General features: G+C 42.6%; 1 protein-coding gene and 1 long non-coding RNA gene across 4 annotated transcripts in view; one reads left to right on the top strand and one right to left on the bottom strand.

Moving 5' to 3' along the window:
• The window catches only part of LOC132381793 (uncharacterized), a 135,281-nt gene that overhangs the window by 26,701 nt on the left and 92,964 nt on the right, over positions 1-15,616 (top strand). The window lies entirely within an intron of this gene.
• LOC132381792 (snake venom vascular endothelial growth factor toxin ICPP-like) overlaps positions 1-15,616 on the bottom strand; it is a 96,138-nt gene that overhangs the window by 23,347 nt on the left and 57,175 nt on the right. The window contains exons 4-7 of one of the 3 annotated variants that reach the window (XM_059951370.1): positions 14,414-14,493; positions 7,221-7,250; positions 7,060-7,122; positions 3,664-3,936 (exon numbers count right to left, since the gene is read on the bottom strand). In XM_059951370.1, the coding sequence (XP_059807353.1) occupies positions 3,924-3,936; positions 7,060-7,122; positions 7,221-7,250; positions 14,414-14,493 (186 nt within the window). In that variant the 3' untranslated portion in view covers positions 3,664-3,923. Of the gene's footprint in view, positions 1-3,663; positions 3,937-7,059; positions 7,123-7,220; positions 7,251-14,413; positions 14,494-15,616 lie in introns of those variants that run through there. The other 2 variants (XM_059951368.1, XM_059951371.1) reach the window with 2 other exon arrangements.

Raw genomic sequence — 15,616 nt, 5'->3', positions numbered from 1 at the left:
CATACATCTGCGAGATTGCTTGTGTCCTCCCTGGTGAAGACAGATCTAAAGTATGCATTAAATTCTGTTGCCATTTCCCTGTTTCCCATAACAATTTCTCCCAATTCATTCTTCAAGGGGCCGACATTGTTCTTAACCATCTTATTTCTCTTCACATAGCTAAAAAAGCTTTTGCTATCCCCTTTTATATTCCTGGCTAGACTGAGCTCATACCTGATTTTTTCTCTCCGTATTGCTTTTTTAGTTAAGATCTGCTGTTCCTTAAAACTTTCCCAATCATCTGTATTCCCACTCATCTTAGCCCTGTCATACTTCTTTTTCTTTAATGCTATACAATCTCTGACTTCCTTTGTCAACCACTGTGGCCCCTTCCCCCTCTTTGAATCCTTCCTTCTCATTGGAATGAACTGCATTTGCATCTTTTGTATTATGCCCAAGAATATCTGCCACTGCTGATCCACTGTCTTTCCTGCCAGGGCATCCGCCCATTTAACTTTGGCCAGCTCATCCCTCATGGCTTTGTAGTCTCCTTTATTTAATTGCAACACTGATACCTCTGATCTGCCCCTATCCCTCTCAAATTGTAGATAAAAACTTATCATGTTATGATCACTACTTCCTAATGGCTCCTTTACTTCAAGATCACTTATCAATTCCTGTTCATTACACATCACCAAGTCCAAAATAGCCTCGTTCCTGGTTGGCTCAAGCACAAGCTGTTCCAAAAATACATCCCTTAGACACTCCACAAACTCCCTATCCTGGGGTCCAGCACCTACCTGATTCTCCCAGTCCACCTGCATGTTGAAATCTCCCATAACGACTGCATTACCTTTAGCACATGCCAATGTTAACTCCCTAATCAACTTGTACCCAATATCCACACTACTGTTTGGGGGCCTGTACACAACACCCATTAGGGTCTTTTTACCCTTACTGTTCCTCAGCTCAATCCACACAGACTCTACTTCCCCTGTTCCCAAGTCACCTTTTGCTAAGGACTGAATCTCATTCCTCACCAACAGGGCCACCCCACCCCCTCTTCCCATATTTCTGTCTCTACGATAGCACGTATACCCTGGTACACTCAATTCCCAGGCCTGATCCCCTCGCAGCCATGTCTCCGTTATCCCAACAATATCGTAGTTCCCCATTTTCATCTGAGCTTCAAGCTCATCTGTCTTATTTCTGACACTACGCGCATTCAAGTATAGAATTCTTAGCCCATTCCTCCTCTCTTTGCTTAAAACACTGTCTACTGTACCTAACCCAGCTCCTTGAACTTCCATCGGGCAAATTGCACCCTGAATTTTGATGACCTTCTCAAGATCACCCAAACCTTGTACACATTTAACCCCATGCACCTTCTGACCAACCCTCTGGATCTGGATCCCTGCCCCCTGCACATCTAGTTTAAACCCCCCCGAGCAGCACTGACAAATACTCCTGCAAGAATGTTAGTACCCCTCCGGTTCAGATGTTCATCCCTTCGAAACAGATCCCAATGTCCCTGGAACAAAGACCAATTATCCAGAAACCTGAACCCTTCCTTCCTGCACCATGCTCTCAGCCTCGTATTAATGTGCATAATCATCCTATTCTTCGCCTCACTCGCACGTGGCACAGGTAGCAATCCCGAGATTGTCACCCTGGAGGTCCTGCCTTTCAGCTTCACTCCTAACTCCCTGAACTCTCTAAGCAGGACCCCCTCACTCACCTTACCTACATCGTTGGTCCCTACATGGACCACTACATCTGGGTTCATGTCCTCGTTCTCAAGAATAGCCTGCACCCGATCTGAGATGTCCCGGACCCTGGCACCAGGGAGGCAACATACCATCCGATTCTCCCGATCTGCCCCACAAAATCTCCTATCTGCCCCCCTAACTATAGAGTCCCCTAAAACTATAGCTCTCTTCTCTTCCCTCCTCCCCTTTCTAGTTGAGGGTTCAACCTCTGTGCCAGAGGCAGGACCACTACAACTCATTCCTGGTAGGTCATCCCCATCAACAGTATCCAGTACGGTATACTTATTGTTAATGGGAATGGCCGCAGGGGTGCTCTGCTCTCTCTGCCTGCTCCCCCTGCCTCTCTGGACCGTCACCCATCTGCCTACTTCTTGGTTTTTTGGTGTGACTACCTCCTGATAACTCCTATCTATCTCTGCCTCCACCTCCCGAATGATCCGTAGTTCATCCTCCTGCTCCAACTCCCTAACTCGGTCTGATAGGAGCTGCAGCTGGACGCACCTTTTGCAGGTGTGGTCATCAGGGACAACTGTGTTGACCCTGACCTCCCACATACTGCATACGGAGCACACCACTGCTCTGACTGTCTCCCCCATACCTGAACTGGATTAATAGAATAAGTCTAAAAAGCACCTAGCGACCTTACCTTCTTCCCCTCAGCGAGCAATCACACAGCCTTACCGAAGTCCCCTTACGCCGAAGCCCACTTAGCCAAAGCCCAGGACTCTGCTTCCACGGACTCCGCTGGAGGGGAGGGAAGTTCAAGGGGGATATAGAGGAAGGTTTTTCACTCAAAGAGTGATTGGTGCATGGAATGCACTGCCTAAGTCAGTGGTGGAGGCAAATACACTAGTGAAGTTTAAGAGACTACTAGACATCTATATGGAGGAATTTAAGATGGGGGTTTATATGGGAGGCAGGGTTTGAGGGTCGGCACAACATTGTGGGCCGAAAAGCCTGTAATGTGCTGTACTATTCTATGTTCTATGTTTAAGAGTGACAGACAACCAATGTGCAACAGAAGACAATCAGTGGAAATACAAAAATAATAAGTAAATAGTAAAACACCGATTTAAAGTGAGTGCATAGGTTGTGGAATCAGCTCAGTATTGAGGTGAGTAAAGTTGTTCACGCCTGGTTCTTGAAAGTTTTCCCTTTATCACAGTATTATCTATTTTCTTAGCTTATTGATATCCCAGATACTTATAAGTTTCATATTCATCCTTTGATTGTATTCATCCCTGCTGCTCTGTTTTATATTCTGCTGGTTCTTTTGCACCTTTCTTTATGTTTAATGTTCTACACTTATCCAGTCCATGTTTATACAGTATCTTTCAAAAACAGTTCTACTATTTAAATTAATTGCTTAGCTTTACTGATGAAGGAGCTCATCATTTCACATTGTCCACATATAGAAGGTGTGTCAGGGAACAATTCGTTCGGTTGTTTCTGATTTGATACCCTATTTTCATCCGATTCAGTCAATTAGAGAGCGGGTTTAAAGCTAGACAGAACCATAGTGGGCTTAGAGAAATGCTTTGGTTTATTTTGATAAAGGTGATTGTTCTGTTTTGGTTATTAATAGAAAGGGTGGTTATAGTACACCAATCAGATGTTCTAGACATTTAGCAAGTATTGGGTGTAGTTTTCTATATTAAGAGTTTATATTAACCATGAGCGTGGGACTGAAGCAAATGCTATTTGGTAGTCAATATAACAACATGAAAGATTTCTGCTTCTCCACCAGGCTTGATTTAGAATTACATAATCTATTTATTATCAGTTGTTCGTTACACCCTCATGGCATCCTTTCTGCTCTTGTGGTTATCTCAGTGAGTGGTGATCATTTTACAATTTTATATATAATTTGTAAACAAGTAAAAAGAATATTTTGTCAGATCATTTGTGATTTCTCCTTTACCATCTATCAAAAATTCGGGCACTTTTTCAGAAATTTTAAGAAAATTGTTGATGTATATTAATAGGTATATATGAAGTCAAGTAAACTTTTTGTATCAATAATTATGAGTATTATCACTGGTAGTGCTTTTCCATTTGTGGAGATTTTTTATACCCTCTTTTAGCATATCCATTGTAACTTTGCGTGTCTTCAGTTGGTTGCTTGTCTGTGCTGTTGGGTGTGGTCTTTCACTGATTCTATTGTGTTCCTTGTATTTACTGTGAATGCCTGCAATAAAATGAATCTCAGGGTTGTATGTGGTGGCATATATGTACTTTGAACAGATAAAACAGTAACATTTAAGAGGCATTTAGACAAGCTCATGACCAGGCAGGGAGGGATACAGACCAGGTGCAGGTGGAGGGGGTTAGAATCGAAGGGCCTGTTCCTCTGCTACACTGTTTGATGAAAAAGAGGTGGAGAGATTTAGGCCTTGAGCATCTGAAGGCAATTGTTTTTGGGAATGATTATGAGGCCCGATTTGTATGGACTGCACAGGAAAGATACCACTGTGCAAGGGATTTCACAAAAGCGATTTATCAGGAAACATTTAGCCATGAGTTTAGATAAGTGTCGGTCGTTTTCTTTGAGACAAGAGACTGATCAGAGAAGTGGATAAAATTATGAGGGGCCTCAGGAAGCAGGAAGGGCCTACTTTGCTTTACAGGGGTCAAAAACCATGAGGAACAGATTTAAAGTAATTGGTAGAAGAATTAGTGCAAGATGAAGAAACAAAAATGTTTCATGCAGAAGACGGTGGGGGTTTACAACTCGTTGCCTGAGGGGGTGGACGCTGTAACCTTCATAATGTTCTACAAGTGCTCGAGATGTCCTTAGAACCATAGAACATTACAGCACAGAAACAGGCCTTTTGGCCCTTCTTGGCTGTGCCAAACCATTTTTCTGCCTAATCCCACTGATCTGCACCTGGACCATATCCCTCCAAACACCTCTCAACTATGTACCTGTCCAAGTTTCTCTTAAATGTTAAAAGTGAGCCGGCATTCACAACTTCATCTGGCAGCTCATTCCACACTCCCGCCACTCTCTGTGTGAAGAAGCCCCCTATCTGGCAGGACATAGAAGCCTGAAGTCCCACACTACCTGGTTCAAGAATATCTACTTTCCTTCCCTAATGTTCCCTTTAAACTTTTCCCGGTTCACCCTTAACCTATGTCCTCTGGTTATTTTCTCCCCTAGCCTCAGTGGAAAAAGCCTGCTTGCATTCACTCTAGCTATATTCATCATAATTTTATATACCTCTATCAAATCTCCCCTCATTCTTCTACACTCCAGGGCATAAAGTCCTAACCTATTTAAACTTTCTCTGCAACTCAGTTTCTCAAGTCCCAGCAACATCCTTGTAAACATTCTCTGCACTCTTTCAACCTTATTAATATCCTTCCTGTAATTTGGTGACCAAAACTGCACACAATACTCCAAATTCCACCTCACCAATGCCTTATACAATCTACTATAACATTCCAACTCTTTTACTCAATACTTTGATTTATAAAGGCCAATGTACCAAAAGCTCTCTTTATGACCCTATCTACCTGTGACGCCACTATTAGGGAATTTTGTATCTGTATTCCCAGATCCCTACTGCACTCCTCAGTGCCCTACCATTTACCTTGTATATTCTACCTTGGTTTGTCCTTCCAAAGTGCAATACCTCATGCTTGTCTGTATTAAACTCCATCTGCCATTTTTCAGCCCATTTTTCCAACTGGTCCAAATCCCTCTGCAAGCTTTGAAAGAGTAAATTGAAGTAAAAAGTAAAAAGTAAAAGTAAAATGGTCCTTGAAGAAGTAAATCTTCATCACGATGGAGCAAAGGGTACTTGGTTTTTTGACAGGCAGAATCTAAATTGGTAGAAAGCCTCCTCAGTGCTACCATGGTTGTAAGATTCTTCCAGCAGAGGACTAACGGGGAAAAAAGGATCTCTGCCTGCAAAGAATGACACCTGGATAAGTGGTGCCATATCAACAACCTATTGAGAGCTGATTGTTGACTTCTGGAAGGAAGAGGAAGGCAAACATACGCTAGGTTACATTGGGGTAATCAGCAGTGGAGAGAGTCATCAGCTTTAAATTCCTGAGGGTTAACATAACAGAATCCTTGTCTTGGGCCCAGCATATAGATGCAATCATAAGGAAGGCATGCCACCAGTTCTACATTTTTAGGAGGTTAAGAACATTTGGCTTGTCATCAAACACTCTTAACACATTTCCACTGTTGAAAGTATCCTGACTGGTTGCAACAGGACAAATCAAATGCACAGGAACATAAATACTTAAGAGAATAGTGAACTCAGCCCTAGACCTACCTCCTCACCATTGGTAGTATCTACAGGAGACACTACCTCAAGAAGACAACATCCGTCACCAAATATCCCCACCATCTGGACCATGTCATCTTAGACCATGAGACCATTAGGCATAGGAGCAGAAATAGGCCATTCAGCCCATTGAGTCTGTTTCATTCCAACCATCTTCTCACAGCTCCTATCTGGCAGGACATAGAAGCCTGAAGTCCCACACTACCTGGTTCAAGAATATCTACTTTCCTTCAACTATTTGGTACTTGAACCATCAGAAAAATCCCTAATCACTACAGTTTAGCAACACTGAAAATCTGACTTTGTAAAATTGACTCTGTTCTTTTTACTCTCTAATTCTGTTCTTTGTTGTAAAACTGGTGAATAGTTTATGCCTAATCCTGGTTTTTCTTATGTACACTGTTTACCTGATGCTATGTGCCTGTAACGATGCCGCAAGTACATTTTTCATTGCAACCTGTGCAATGCATGGGAATCTTAGAAGAATGATCTTTGATGCATCGGGATCTTAGATCTTAGGAATAATGCATGGGGATCTCATTGAAACCTACCAGATGTTGAAACGACTAGATAGGGTGGATGTTGAGAGGATGTTTCCTATGATGGGGGCGGGGTATCCAGAACTCGAGGGCACACCCTCAAAATTGAGGGTCAACCCTTTAGAACAGAGGTAAGGAGGAATATTTTTAGCTGGAGGGTAGTGAATCTATGGAATGCTCTGCCACAGCCTGTGGGTGGAGGCCAAGTCTGTGGGTATATTTAAGGCAGATGTTGATGGTTTGGGGTTGAGTGGGATCCAGGATCAGCCATGTTGGAATGGTGGAGCAGACTCAATGGGCTGAATGGCCTAATTCTACTCCTATGTCTTATGGTCTTCAACATGCACTTATCGACTGGATCAGTTGACTGGACTGCAGACTGAATCTATCTCAACATACATAGATCATGGTGACCTCTCACAAATGAATTGTACAACAGGAGCAGAAACCTGGACATGGGGACACACTTACTGGTTGAGTTCTGGCTCATCTTCCAGCTTGGTCCTCCTCCTGTGGCCTTTCCTCTTGCTGCTTCTGAAAGAGAAAAGAACGTCTGTGAAGCACAAGGGAGAGGAACCCTCTGGCCTGAAGAGTGTCCCTGATTTGTACAACTGGTAACAGAATTCCTGTACCTGTCGCCTTTCAATCGCTTCCGCCGTGGTCTGAAAAATAAAGGAGAGAAGAGATTTAAGAGGAAATTGTGGTAACAGAATCTCCAGAAACAGGCTATTCAGCCCACCTTAACTCTTTGAAAACTATCCAGCTGTTTTCTTCTCTCCCAAAAGCCCTGTGAATATATTGTTTAAACATTTATCCAGTCCTCTTTATGAATTACTTCTGAGTATACTGTACTGCCAGAGCTTTGAAGAGATATTTTCTACATCAGAACAGCTCATGCAGAAAAATCAAATTCCCAAAGCTTCCCTTGTTCCTTTGCCAGTCTGGGGCCTCCAGTCCCCATATACAGTTTGTCTTTAAAACAGAAACATATTACTGGAAATGTTCAGCAGGTCAAGGGTTTTAAGGTAATATCCAAGCAGGTTAAAATCTTATATTCATTTATTTGGAGATATAGCACGGAATAGGCCTTTCTGGCCCTTCAAGCTGTGCTGCCCAGCAACCCCTGACAACCCCCAGTTAACCCTAACGTAACCCAGGTTAATTAAATCCAAAGATGTAATGTCAGAAAGCACCACCTGTGGAGGGATGAAAACAAGGTTTACTGAATTTTTAAAAAAAGAACTTGGAGAAAAATAGTGATGTGAGAACGAGGTGCAGCTGATGCAGACGTGGACAAGTGACAGAAATGCAGCAACCTATAGAAACTAAAAAAAGATATAAACTATTAAAAGTGGAATTAGTAGTGAGTACCTTTACCCTAGTTATTTGAAAACTTCTGTGTGAAACCCCTGGAGGAGGGACAATAGCGATAAAATATTTATTGAAGCTACAGTCATAACAGGACAATATCGGCAGAGGCGAGTGTCCAAGATCTCTACTGTGTAACTGGGAATTAGTTCTGTTAAATCATACCAGAGGATTTGGTCAGGATTTTTTTGTATAAGTTTGTGAATCAACTTTATGTGGATAACCAGCTATTTCATCCAACAAAACAAGAAACAAGATGGCAAGCTACCCAAAATCAAAGAACGAAATGCTTCAAGACGTAGAAGATTTAGTATGGTTGGATTTATTAGCTTATTTCTCTTTTGAAGGATCTGAATTTAATTTTCTGGAAGAACTGATTATTTTTGCTAAGACTTTGATCAGTGACTGAATGATATTTACTTTGTTTAAAAGTTGGAAGATTTGTCGTGAAAGGAGTTAAGCTGTATGTCTGTTGGGTGGGGCCTGAATTTGAATTTGTAGACTATTGACCTGCAACTGAAAGTGAGGCTAGCCATAATACTTAAAGTAGGAATTCAGTTAGTTTCCTAACTAACTAGGGATGAATAAAAATATGAATGTTAGTCTGTAAACATTTAAATAAGGAATAACAGCAGATCTACTTAGAATCAGAATCAGGTTTATTATCACCAGCATGTGTCGTGAAATTTGTTAACTTTGCAGCAGCAGTTCAATACATAATATAGACGAAGAAGAAAAAATATACAAATAAGTAAATCAATTATAGTATACATATATTGAATAGATTAAAAATCAAGCAAAAAACAGAAATAATATATGTTAGAAAAGTGAGGTAGTGTCCAAGGATTCAATGTCCATTTAGGAATTGGATGGCAGAGGGGAAGAAGCTGTTCCTGAATCACTGAGTGTGTGCCTTCAGACTTCTGTACCTCCTACCTGATGGTAACAGTGAGAAAAAGACATACCCTGGGCGCTGGAGGTCCTTAATAATGGACGCTGATTTTCTGAGACACCAATCCTTGAAGATGTCCTGGGTACTTTGTAGGTTAATACCCAAGATGGAGCTGACTAAATTTACAACCCTCTGCAGCTTCTTTTGGTCCTGTGCAGTAGCCCCCCGCCATACCAGATGGTGATGCAGCCTGTTAAAATGCTCTCCACCATACATCTACAGAAGTTTTTGAGCGTATTTGTTGAGATACCAAATCTCTTCAAACTCCTAATGAAGTATAGTTGCTGTCTCGCCTTCTTTATAACTGCATTGTTATGTTGGGACCAGGTTAGGTCCTCAGAGATCTTGAAACCCAGGAACTTGAAACTGCTGACTCTCTCCATTTCTGATCTCTCTTTGAGGATTGGCATGTGTTCCTTCATCTTAGCCTTCCTGAAGTCCACAATCAGCTCTTTTGTCTTAGTGACGTTGTGTGCCAGGTTGTTGCTGTGATACCACTCCACCGGTTGGCATATCTCACTCCTGTACGTCCTCTCGTCACCACCTAAGATTCTACCAACAATGGTTGTATCATCAGCAAATTTATAGATGGTATTTGAACTATGCCTAGCCACACAGTCCTGTGTATACAGAGAGTAGAACAGTGGGCTAAGCACACACCCCTGAGGTGCACCAGTGTTGATCGTCAGCAAAGAGGATATGTTATCACCAATCCAGACAGATTGTTGTCTTCTAGTTAGAAAGTTGAGGATCCAATTGCAGAGGGAGGTACAGAGGCCCAGGTTCTGCAACTTCTCAATCAGGATTGTGGGAATGATGGTATTAAATGCTGAGCTATAGTCGATGAACAGCATCCTGATGTAGGTGTTTGTGTTGGCCAGATGGTTTAAGGCTGTGTGAAGAGCCATTGAGATTGCATCTGCCGTTGAACTATTGTGGCAATAGACAAATTGCAATGGGTCCAGGTCCTTGCTGAGGCAGGAGTTCAGTCTAGTTATGACCAACTCCTCAAAGCATTTCATCACTGTCGGTGTGAGTGCTGCTGGGCAATAGTCATTAAGGCAGCTCACATTATTCTTCTTAGGCACTGGCATAATTGTTGAAGCAAGTGGGAACTTTTGCCCGTAGCAGTTGGAGGTTGAAAATGTCCTTGATTACTCCCACCAGTTGGTCGGCACAGGTTTTTTAGACCCTTACCAGGTACTCTATCGGGACCTTACTGCTTCAAAGACAGCCTACCATTGGCCTCTGAGACAGAGGTCACAGGGTCATCAGGTGCAGCAGGGATCTTCACAGCTGTAGTTGTGTTCTCCCTTTCAAAGCGGGCATAGAAGGCATTGAGTTCATCTGGTAGTGAGGCATCGCTGCTATTCATGCTATTACAATAGACAATAGACAGTAGGTGCAGGAGTAGGCCATTCGGCCCTTCTAGCCAGCACCACCATTCACTGTGATCATGGCTGATCATACACAATCAGTACCCCGTTCCTGCCCTCTCCCAATATCCCTTGACCCCGCTATCTGTAAGAGCTCTATCTAACTCTCTCTTGAATGCATCCAGAGACTGCCTTCTGGGGCAGAGCATTCCACATATCCACCACTCTCTGGGTGAAAAAGTTTTTCCGCATCTCTGTTCTAAATGGCCCACCCCTTATTCTTAAACTGTGGCCTCTAGTTCTGGACTCACCCATCAGCGGGGACATGCTTCCTGCCTCCAGTGTATCCAATCCCTTAATAATCTTATATGTTTCAATCAGATCCCCTCTCATCCTTCTAAATTCCAGTGTATAGAAGCCCAGTCGTTCCAATCTTTCAACATATGACAGTCCCACCATTCCGGGAATTAACCTTGTGAACCAACGCTGCACTCCCTCAATAGCAAGAATGTCCATCCTCAAATTTGGAGACCAAAACTGCAAACAATACTCCAGGTGTGGTCTCACCAGGGCCCTGTACAGCTGCAGAAGGACCTCTTTACTCCTATACTCAATTCCTCTTGTTATAAAAGCCAGCATGCCATTAGATTTCTTCACTGCCTGCTGTACCTGCATGCTTGCTTTCATTGACTGATGTACAAGAACACCGAGATCTCGTTGTACTTCCTCTTTTCCTAACTTGACTCCATTTAGATAGTAATCTGCCTTCCTGTTCTTGCCACCAAAGTGGATAACCTCACATTTATCCACATTAAACTGCATCTGCCATACATTTGCCCACTCACCCAACCTGTCCAAGTCACCCTGCATTCTCATAACATCCTCCTGACATTTCACACTGCCACCCAGCTTTGTGTCATCAGCAAATTTGCTAATGTTACTTTTCGCTTTGTAGGAAGTAATGTCTTGCAAACCCTGCCAGAGTTATCGTACATCTGCTGTTGCCTCCAACCTCATTTAAAATTGTCTCTTCACCCTTGAAATAGCCCTCCACATACCATACCTGGTTTTCTGGTACAGGCCTGGATTGCCAGACTTGAATGCCAAAGATCGAGCCTTCAGCAGATGACGTACCTCCTGGTTCATCCACAGCTTATGATTTGGGAATGTCCGGCAAGTCTTTTTAGGCACATACTCATCCACACAGGCTTTAATGAATTTGGTAACAACTGCAGCATTCTTACTCAGATTTGAAGACGAATCCCTGAATACAGTCCAGTCCACTGATTCAAAGCAGTCCTGTAGGCACTCCTGTGCTTCCCTTGTCCATACCTTCTTGGTCCTCACTGCTGGTGCTGCAGTCTTCAGTCTCTGCCTATACTCAGGGGGTAGAAGTACAGCCAGGTGATCAGACTTCCCGAAGTGAGGGTGTGGAATAGCACGGTAGGCATTCTTGATGGTGGTGTGTTGTTCCCTCTGGGATTGTAAGTGATCCGTTGATGGTAATCGCTTAGTGATTTTTTTTTCAGACTGGCCTGGTTAAAATCACCCAAAATGATGGTGAAGGCATTAGTGTGCACTGTTTCATGCATGTTGATCCCATTCTCAGAGCATCTAAAGCCTGATTGATATTGGCCTGAGCTGGAATGTTTACTGCTACCAAAATGACCTCAGAGAACTCCCTTGGTAGGAAAAAGGATGGCACTTAACTGCTAGATATTCCAGGTCTGGTGAGAAGAATTGGGATAGCACTGATATATTTGTGCACCAAGAAGAGTTGATCGTGAGGCATAGTCCTCCATCTCTGCTTTTGAGAGACTCTATAGATGGTATATAGTAAACCCCTCGATCTGAATCACTGCATCTGGTACAGAAGGGGTTAATCAAGATTCCGTGAAACAAAGGACACATGCGGTCCTAGTGCCCCTCTGATTCAGCACCCTAGCTCTGAGGTCATCGGAGTTTATTCACCAGAGACTGCATGCTTGCCAGCAAGATAGTCCGTATTGAGAGTTTAAAACCCCATTTCCTTAACTGCACTTATATCCCTGACCTGCAGCCATGTTTCCTACATGGAATCCAGTGAGGAGTCAATCCTCAGATTGTTTCCATTGTCATTTAAACACATTGAGACATCTTTGTTGACTGTTCTGACCTTGGAAGCTGTTGTGCTTTTTAGCAGTATCAGGCTGAAACGAGAATATTTAATTGCATCCATTGAGAGTTCTGCTGCTACACGAGTCTCCTTGAGGTGGCCCAGATAATAGAGAAATTGGAATAATAAAGGTTATTCTAGTGAATCACATTGATCTTAACTAAGAAGAAATTTGGTTTTCATTGTTATCTAAGATTTGGAACCTAAAACAGAATGTTGGAATTTTGCATTGTGCTGTCTCATGCAAATATTTTGTATATATTGCCATTTTTTATAAACAAAACTTATATCCAGAAGGATGTGTTTTCTATTCACTGCCTCCTTCCAATACCTGGAGCTTCTGATGGTCCACTAACACCTGGTGTAATACTATGCAATTTGTGGCGACCAGTCACAGGAGCTAAGATAAGCGCTACACAGGTGCTACACTAACTGAATCACAGGACAATTTACAATGACTAATTAACCTACTAACCCATGTCTTTGGATTGTGGGAGGAAACTGGAGAAAACCCATTCTATGGGAGGATGTACAGAGTCTTCACAAATGACAGCCGAGTTGAACTACAAACTCTGATGCTCCTAGCTGTAATAGTGTTGTGCTAATCGCTGTGCTACTCTGGTGCCCATGTCCAAAATCCAAATTAGAAAATACTGGAAATACACAGCAGGTCAGGCAGCATCTGTGTCGAGGGAAACAGAGTTAAAAGTTCAGGTCTATAATTCTTCAACAGAGCTGGGCCAAACTGGGCAGAGCCAATTCTAGTGATAGATCTCTTACTTGGACCCTTATCTGTGTATTTCTATCCGTAGATGCCGTCTAACCTGCTGAGTATTGCCACCGTGTTCAGTTTTGCTTTAGATTTTCAGCATCTGCTTTCAGGGAATTTATTCTTAATTACTTCATCAAGATTTTGTTCTGGCACACTTGCACTAAAAGCTATTCCAAGAAAAGCGATCACTTTAAATTTGGACAATGAAAGCCCTCCGTCCCTGATATTATTTCAGCAAATATTGTGTTCTGTGTGAGTCACCCTGCTATAGAAAAGATGCCATCAAGCTGGAAAGAGTGCAGTCTTAAGAGACTGAGTTAGTATATTTTTATGATTATTTAGTGATTGGAGAATCAAGAACTAGAAAGCATACGTTTAAGGTGAGAGGGAGAGACATAATAGAAACCAAAGGGGCAACCTTTCACCCAGAGGGTGGTCAGTATGTGGAATGATGAAGGGCTGAGGCAGGTACATAAACATTTAAAAGACAGTTAGACAGGTACATGGATAGGAAACACTTAAATGGATATGGACTTGATGGTATTAGCTTTGGTGGGAATCTTGGTTAGCATGGACTATTCAGCTGAAGGACCTGTTTCCATTCTGTATGTCTCTATGACTCTGAATCTGCTGTCCACCTCTCTGGAAGCTGCTCTTCTTCTAAAGCCTGTCACTCCTGCTGGGGCATAGGCCACCAACAGCAGCTTGTTAGACAAGTCCTCAGTCTTGGACCAAGTTATAAAGTCCTGGTGTAGCCCATTTATTCATCTTCTAGGTGAAGGTCCTTTGTCAACTATGGATGAGGTCTTTGGAGCTTCGGTTGGCGTTTGTGTACGGGATGGGGTTGCTAGCCCCATGCTTAACCCTCCTGCTTCTGCAGCTGGGTTTGGTGGAGTTAGGAGAAAGGATACATTACCATTCATGGCTACTGGTTCTAACTCTGCCTTTGTGGAGGGCACTGGCTCAGCGTGGGCAGGGCTACAGATGGCTAATGCCCAGCTGTATTCCAGTGAACCCTGACAGAGTCTTTGCAAATGGGTGTTGAGGGAAGTGGGGATAGGTGAAAACACTCACTGGTTTGGGCTCACCAGTGTTGGCCTGGCAAGGTCTGTGGACCTTGGGCTGGTTTCCAGGGAGGTCCTTTGGATGGACACAAAGCCCAGGGTGACTCCACAAGCTCAGCACTTTAACCCCATACTCACCGGCATTCACAACTGCTGTGTTCCGTGAAGATCATCTCCTCCTGTTTGGTCACATGCTCCAAAGGTTTTAACTTAATGACCTAAAAAATAAGATAGATAAAATCTGTTTTCTTAAAACATCAGGAGATGCTGCATCACTCAGTCAGCTGTGAGCTCCTTGGTTATCCGAGTACCTCACCCAGCCTTAACCTCATGGTCACCTTTCTCCATTCATAAGTTCAAAGTTCAAATTAAATTTATTATCAAAGTACATATGTCACCATATACAATCCTGAGATTCATTTTCTTGTAGGTATACATAGTATATCCAAAAAACATAATAGAATCAATGGAAGACCGCACCCAACAAGACAGACAATGAGCGTGCAAAAAACAACAAACTGTGCAAATATGGAAGACAAAAGTAATAATAAATAAGCAATAAGTATCGATAACGTGAGATGACAGTTCCTTGAAAGTGAGTCCATAGGTTCTGGGAAACATTCCTACTGGTTCACAAGCCTGATGGTCGAGGGGTAATAACTGTTCCTGAACCTGGAGATGTAAGTCCTGAGGCTTCTATACCTTCTTCCTGATGGCAGCAACAAAAAGAGAGCATGGTGTGGGTGGTGGGGGTCATTGATGATGGATACTGCTTTCTTGCGACAATGCACTGTGTGGGGAGGACTTTACCCATGATGGAGTCAGCTGTGTCCCAAATCAGTTTAATATCTCTGGCATATGTTGTCTTTGTGTCAGCAGAACATTGCAATACATAATAAAAAACTGTAATTTACAGTAAGTATATATATTTAAAAGTTAAATTTAAATAAATAGTGCAAAAAGAAAATAAAAAGTATGATGGTGTTCATGGGTTCAATGTCCTTTCAGAGCTCTGATAACTACTTTTGAAGGATTTTCCCTTCAAGGGCTTTGGTGTTTCCATACTAGGCTATGATGCAACCAGTCAATATACTTTTCACATACATGTATAGACTTTTGTCAAAGTTTTAGATGTCATGATAAATCTTAGAAAACTTCTGTGGAAATAGAGGCGCTGCCATGCTTTCTTTAGGATTGCACTTATGTGAGAACACCGACTCTCCACTGAACCCTCTCAGCTTCAAAGTGAACAACACAAGTTTTCCAGTGTTTCTGTGCATTACCAAATAAATAAATAAATAGCGCTGGAGAAAGGTATCAGCAGATAGTCTTCATGGAGTA

This window comes from Hypanus sabinus, chromosome 26 (assembly GCF_030144855.1).
Source record: "Hypanus sabinus isolate sHypSab1 chromosome 26, sHypSab1.hap1, whole genome shotgun sequence".
Lineage (NCBI taxonomy): Eukaryota > Metazoa > Chordata > Chondrichthyes > Myliobatiformes > Dasyatidae > Hypanus > Hypanus sabinus.
The sequence above is the reverse complement of the archived record's forward strand: the minus strand, read 5'-3'. Positions and strand labels throughout refer to the sequence as shown.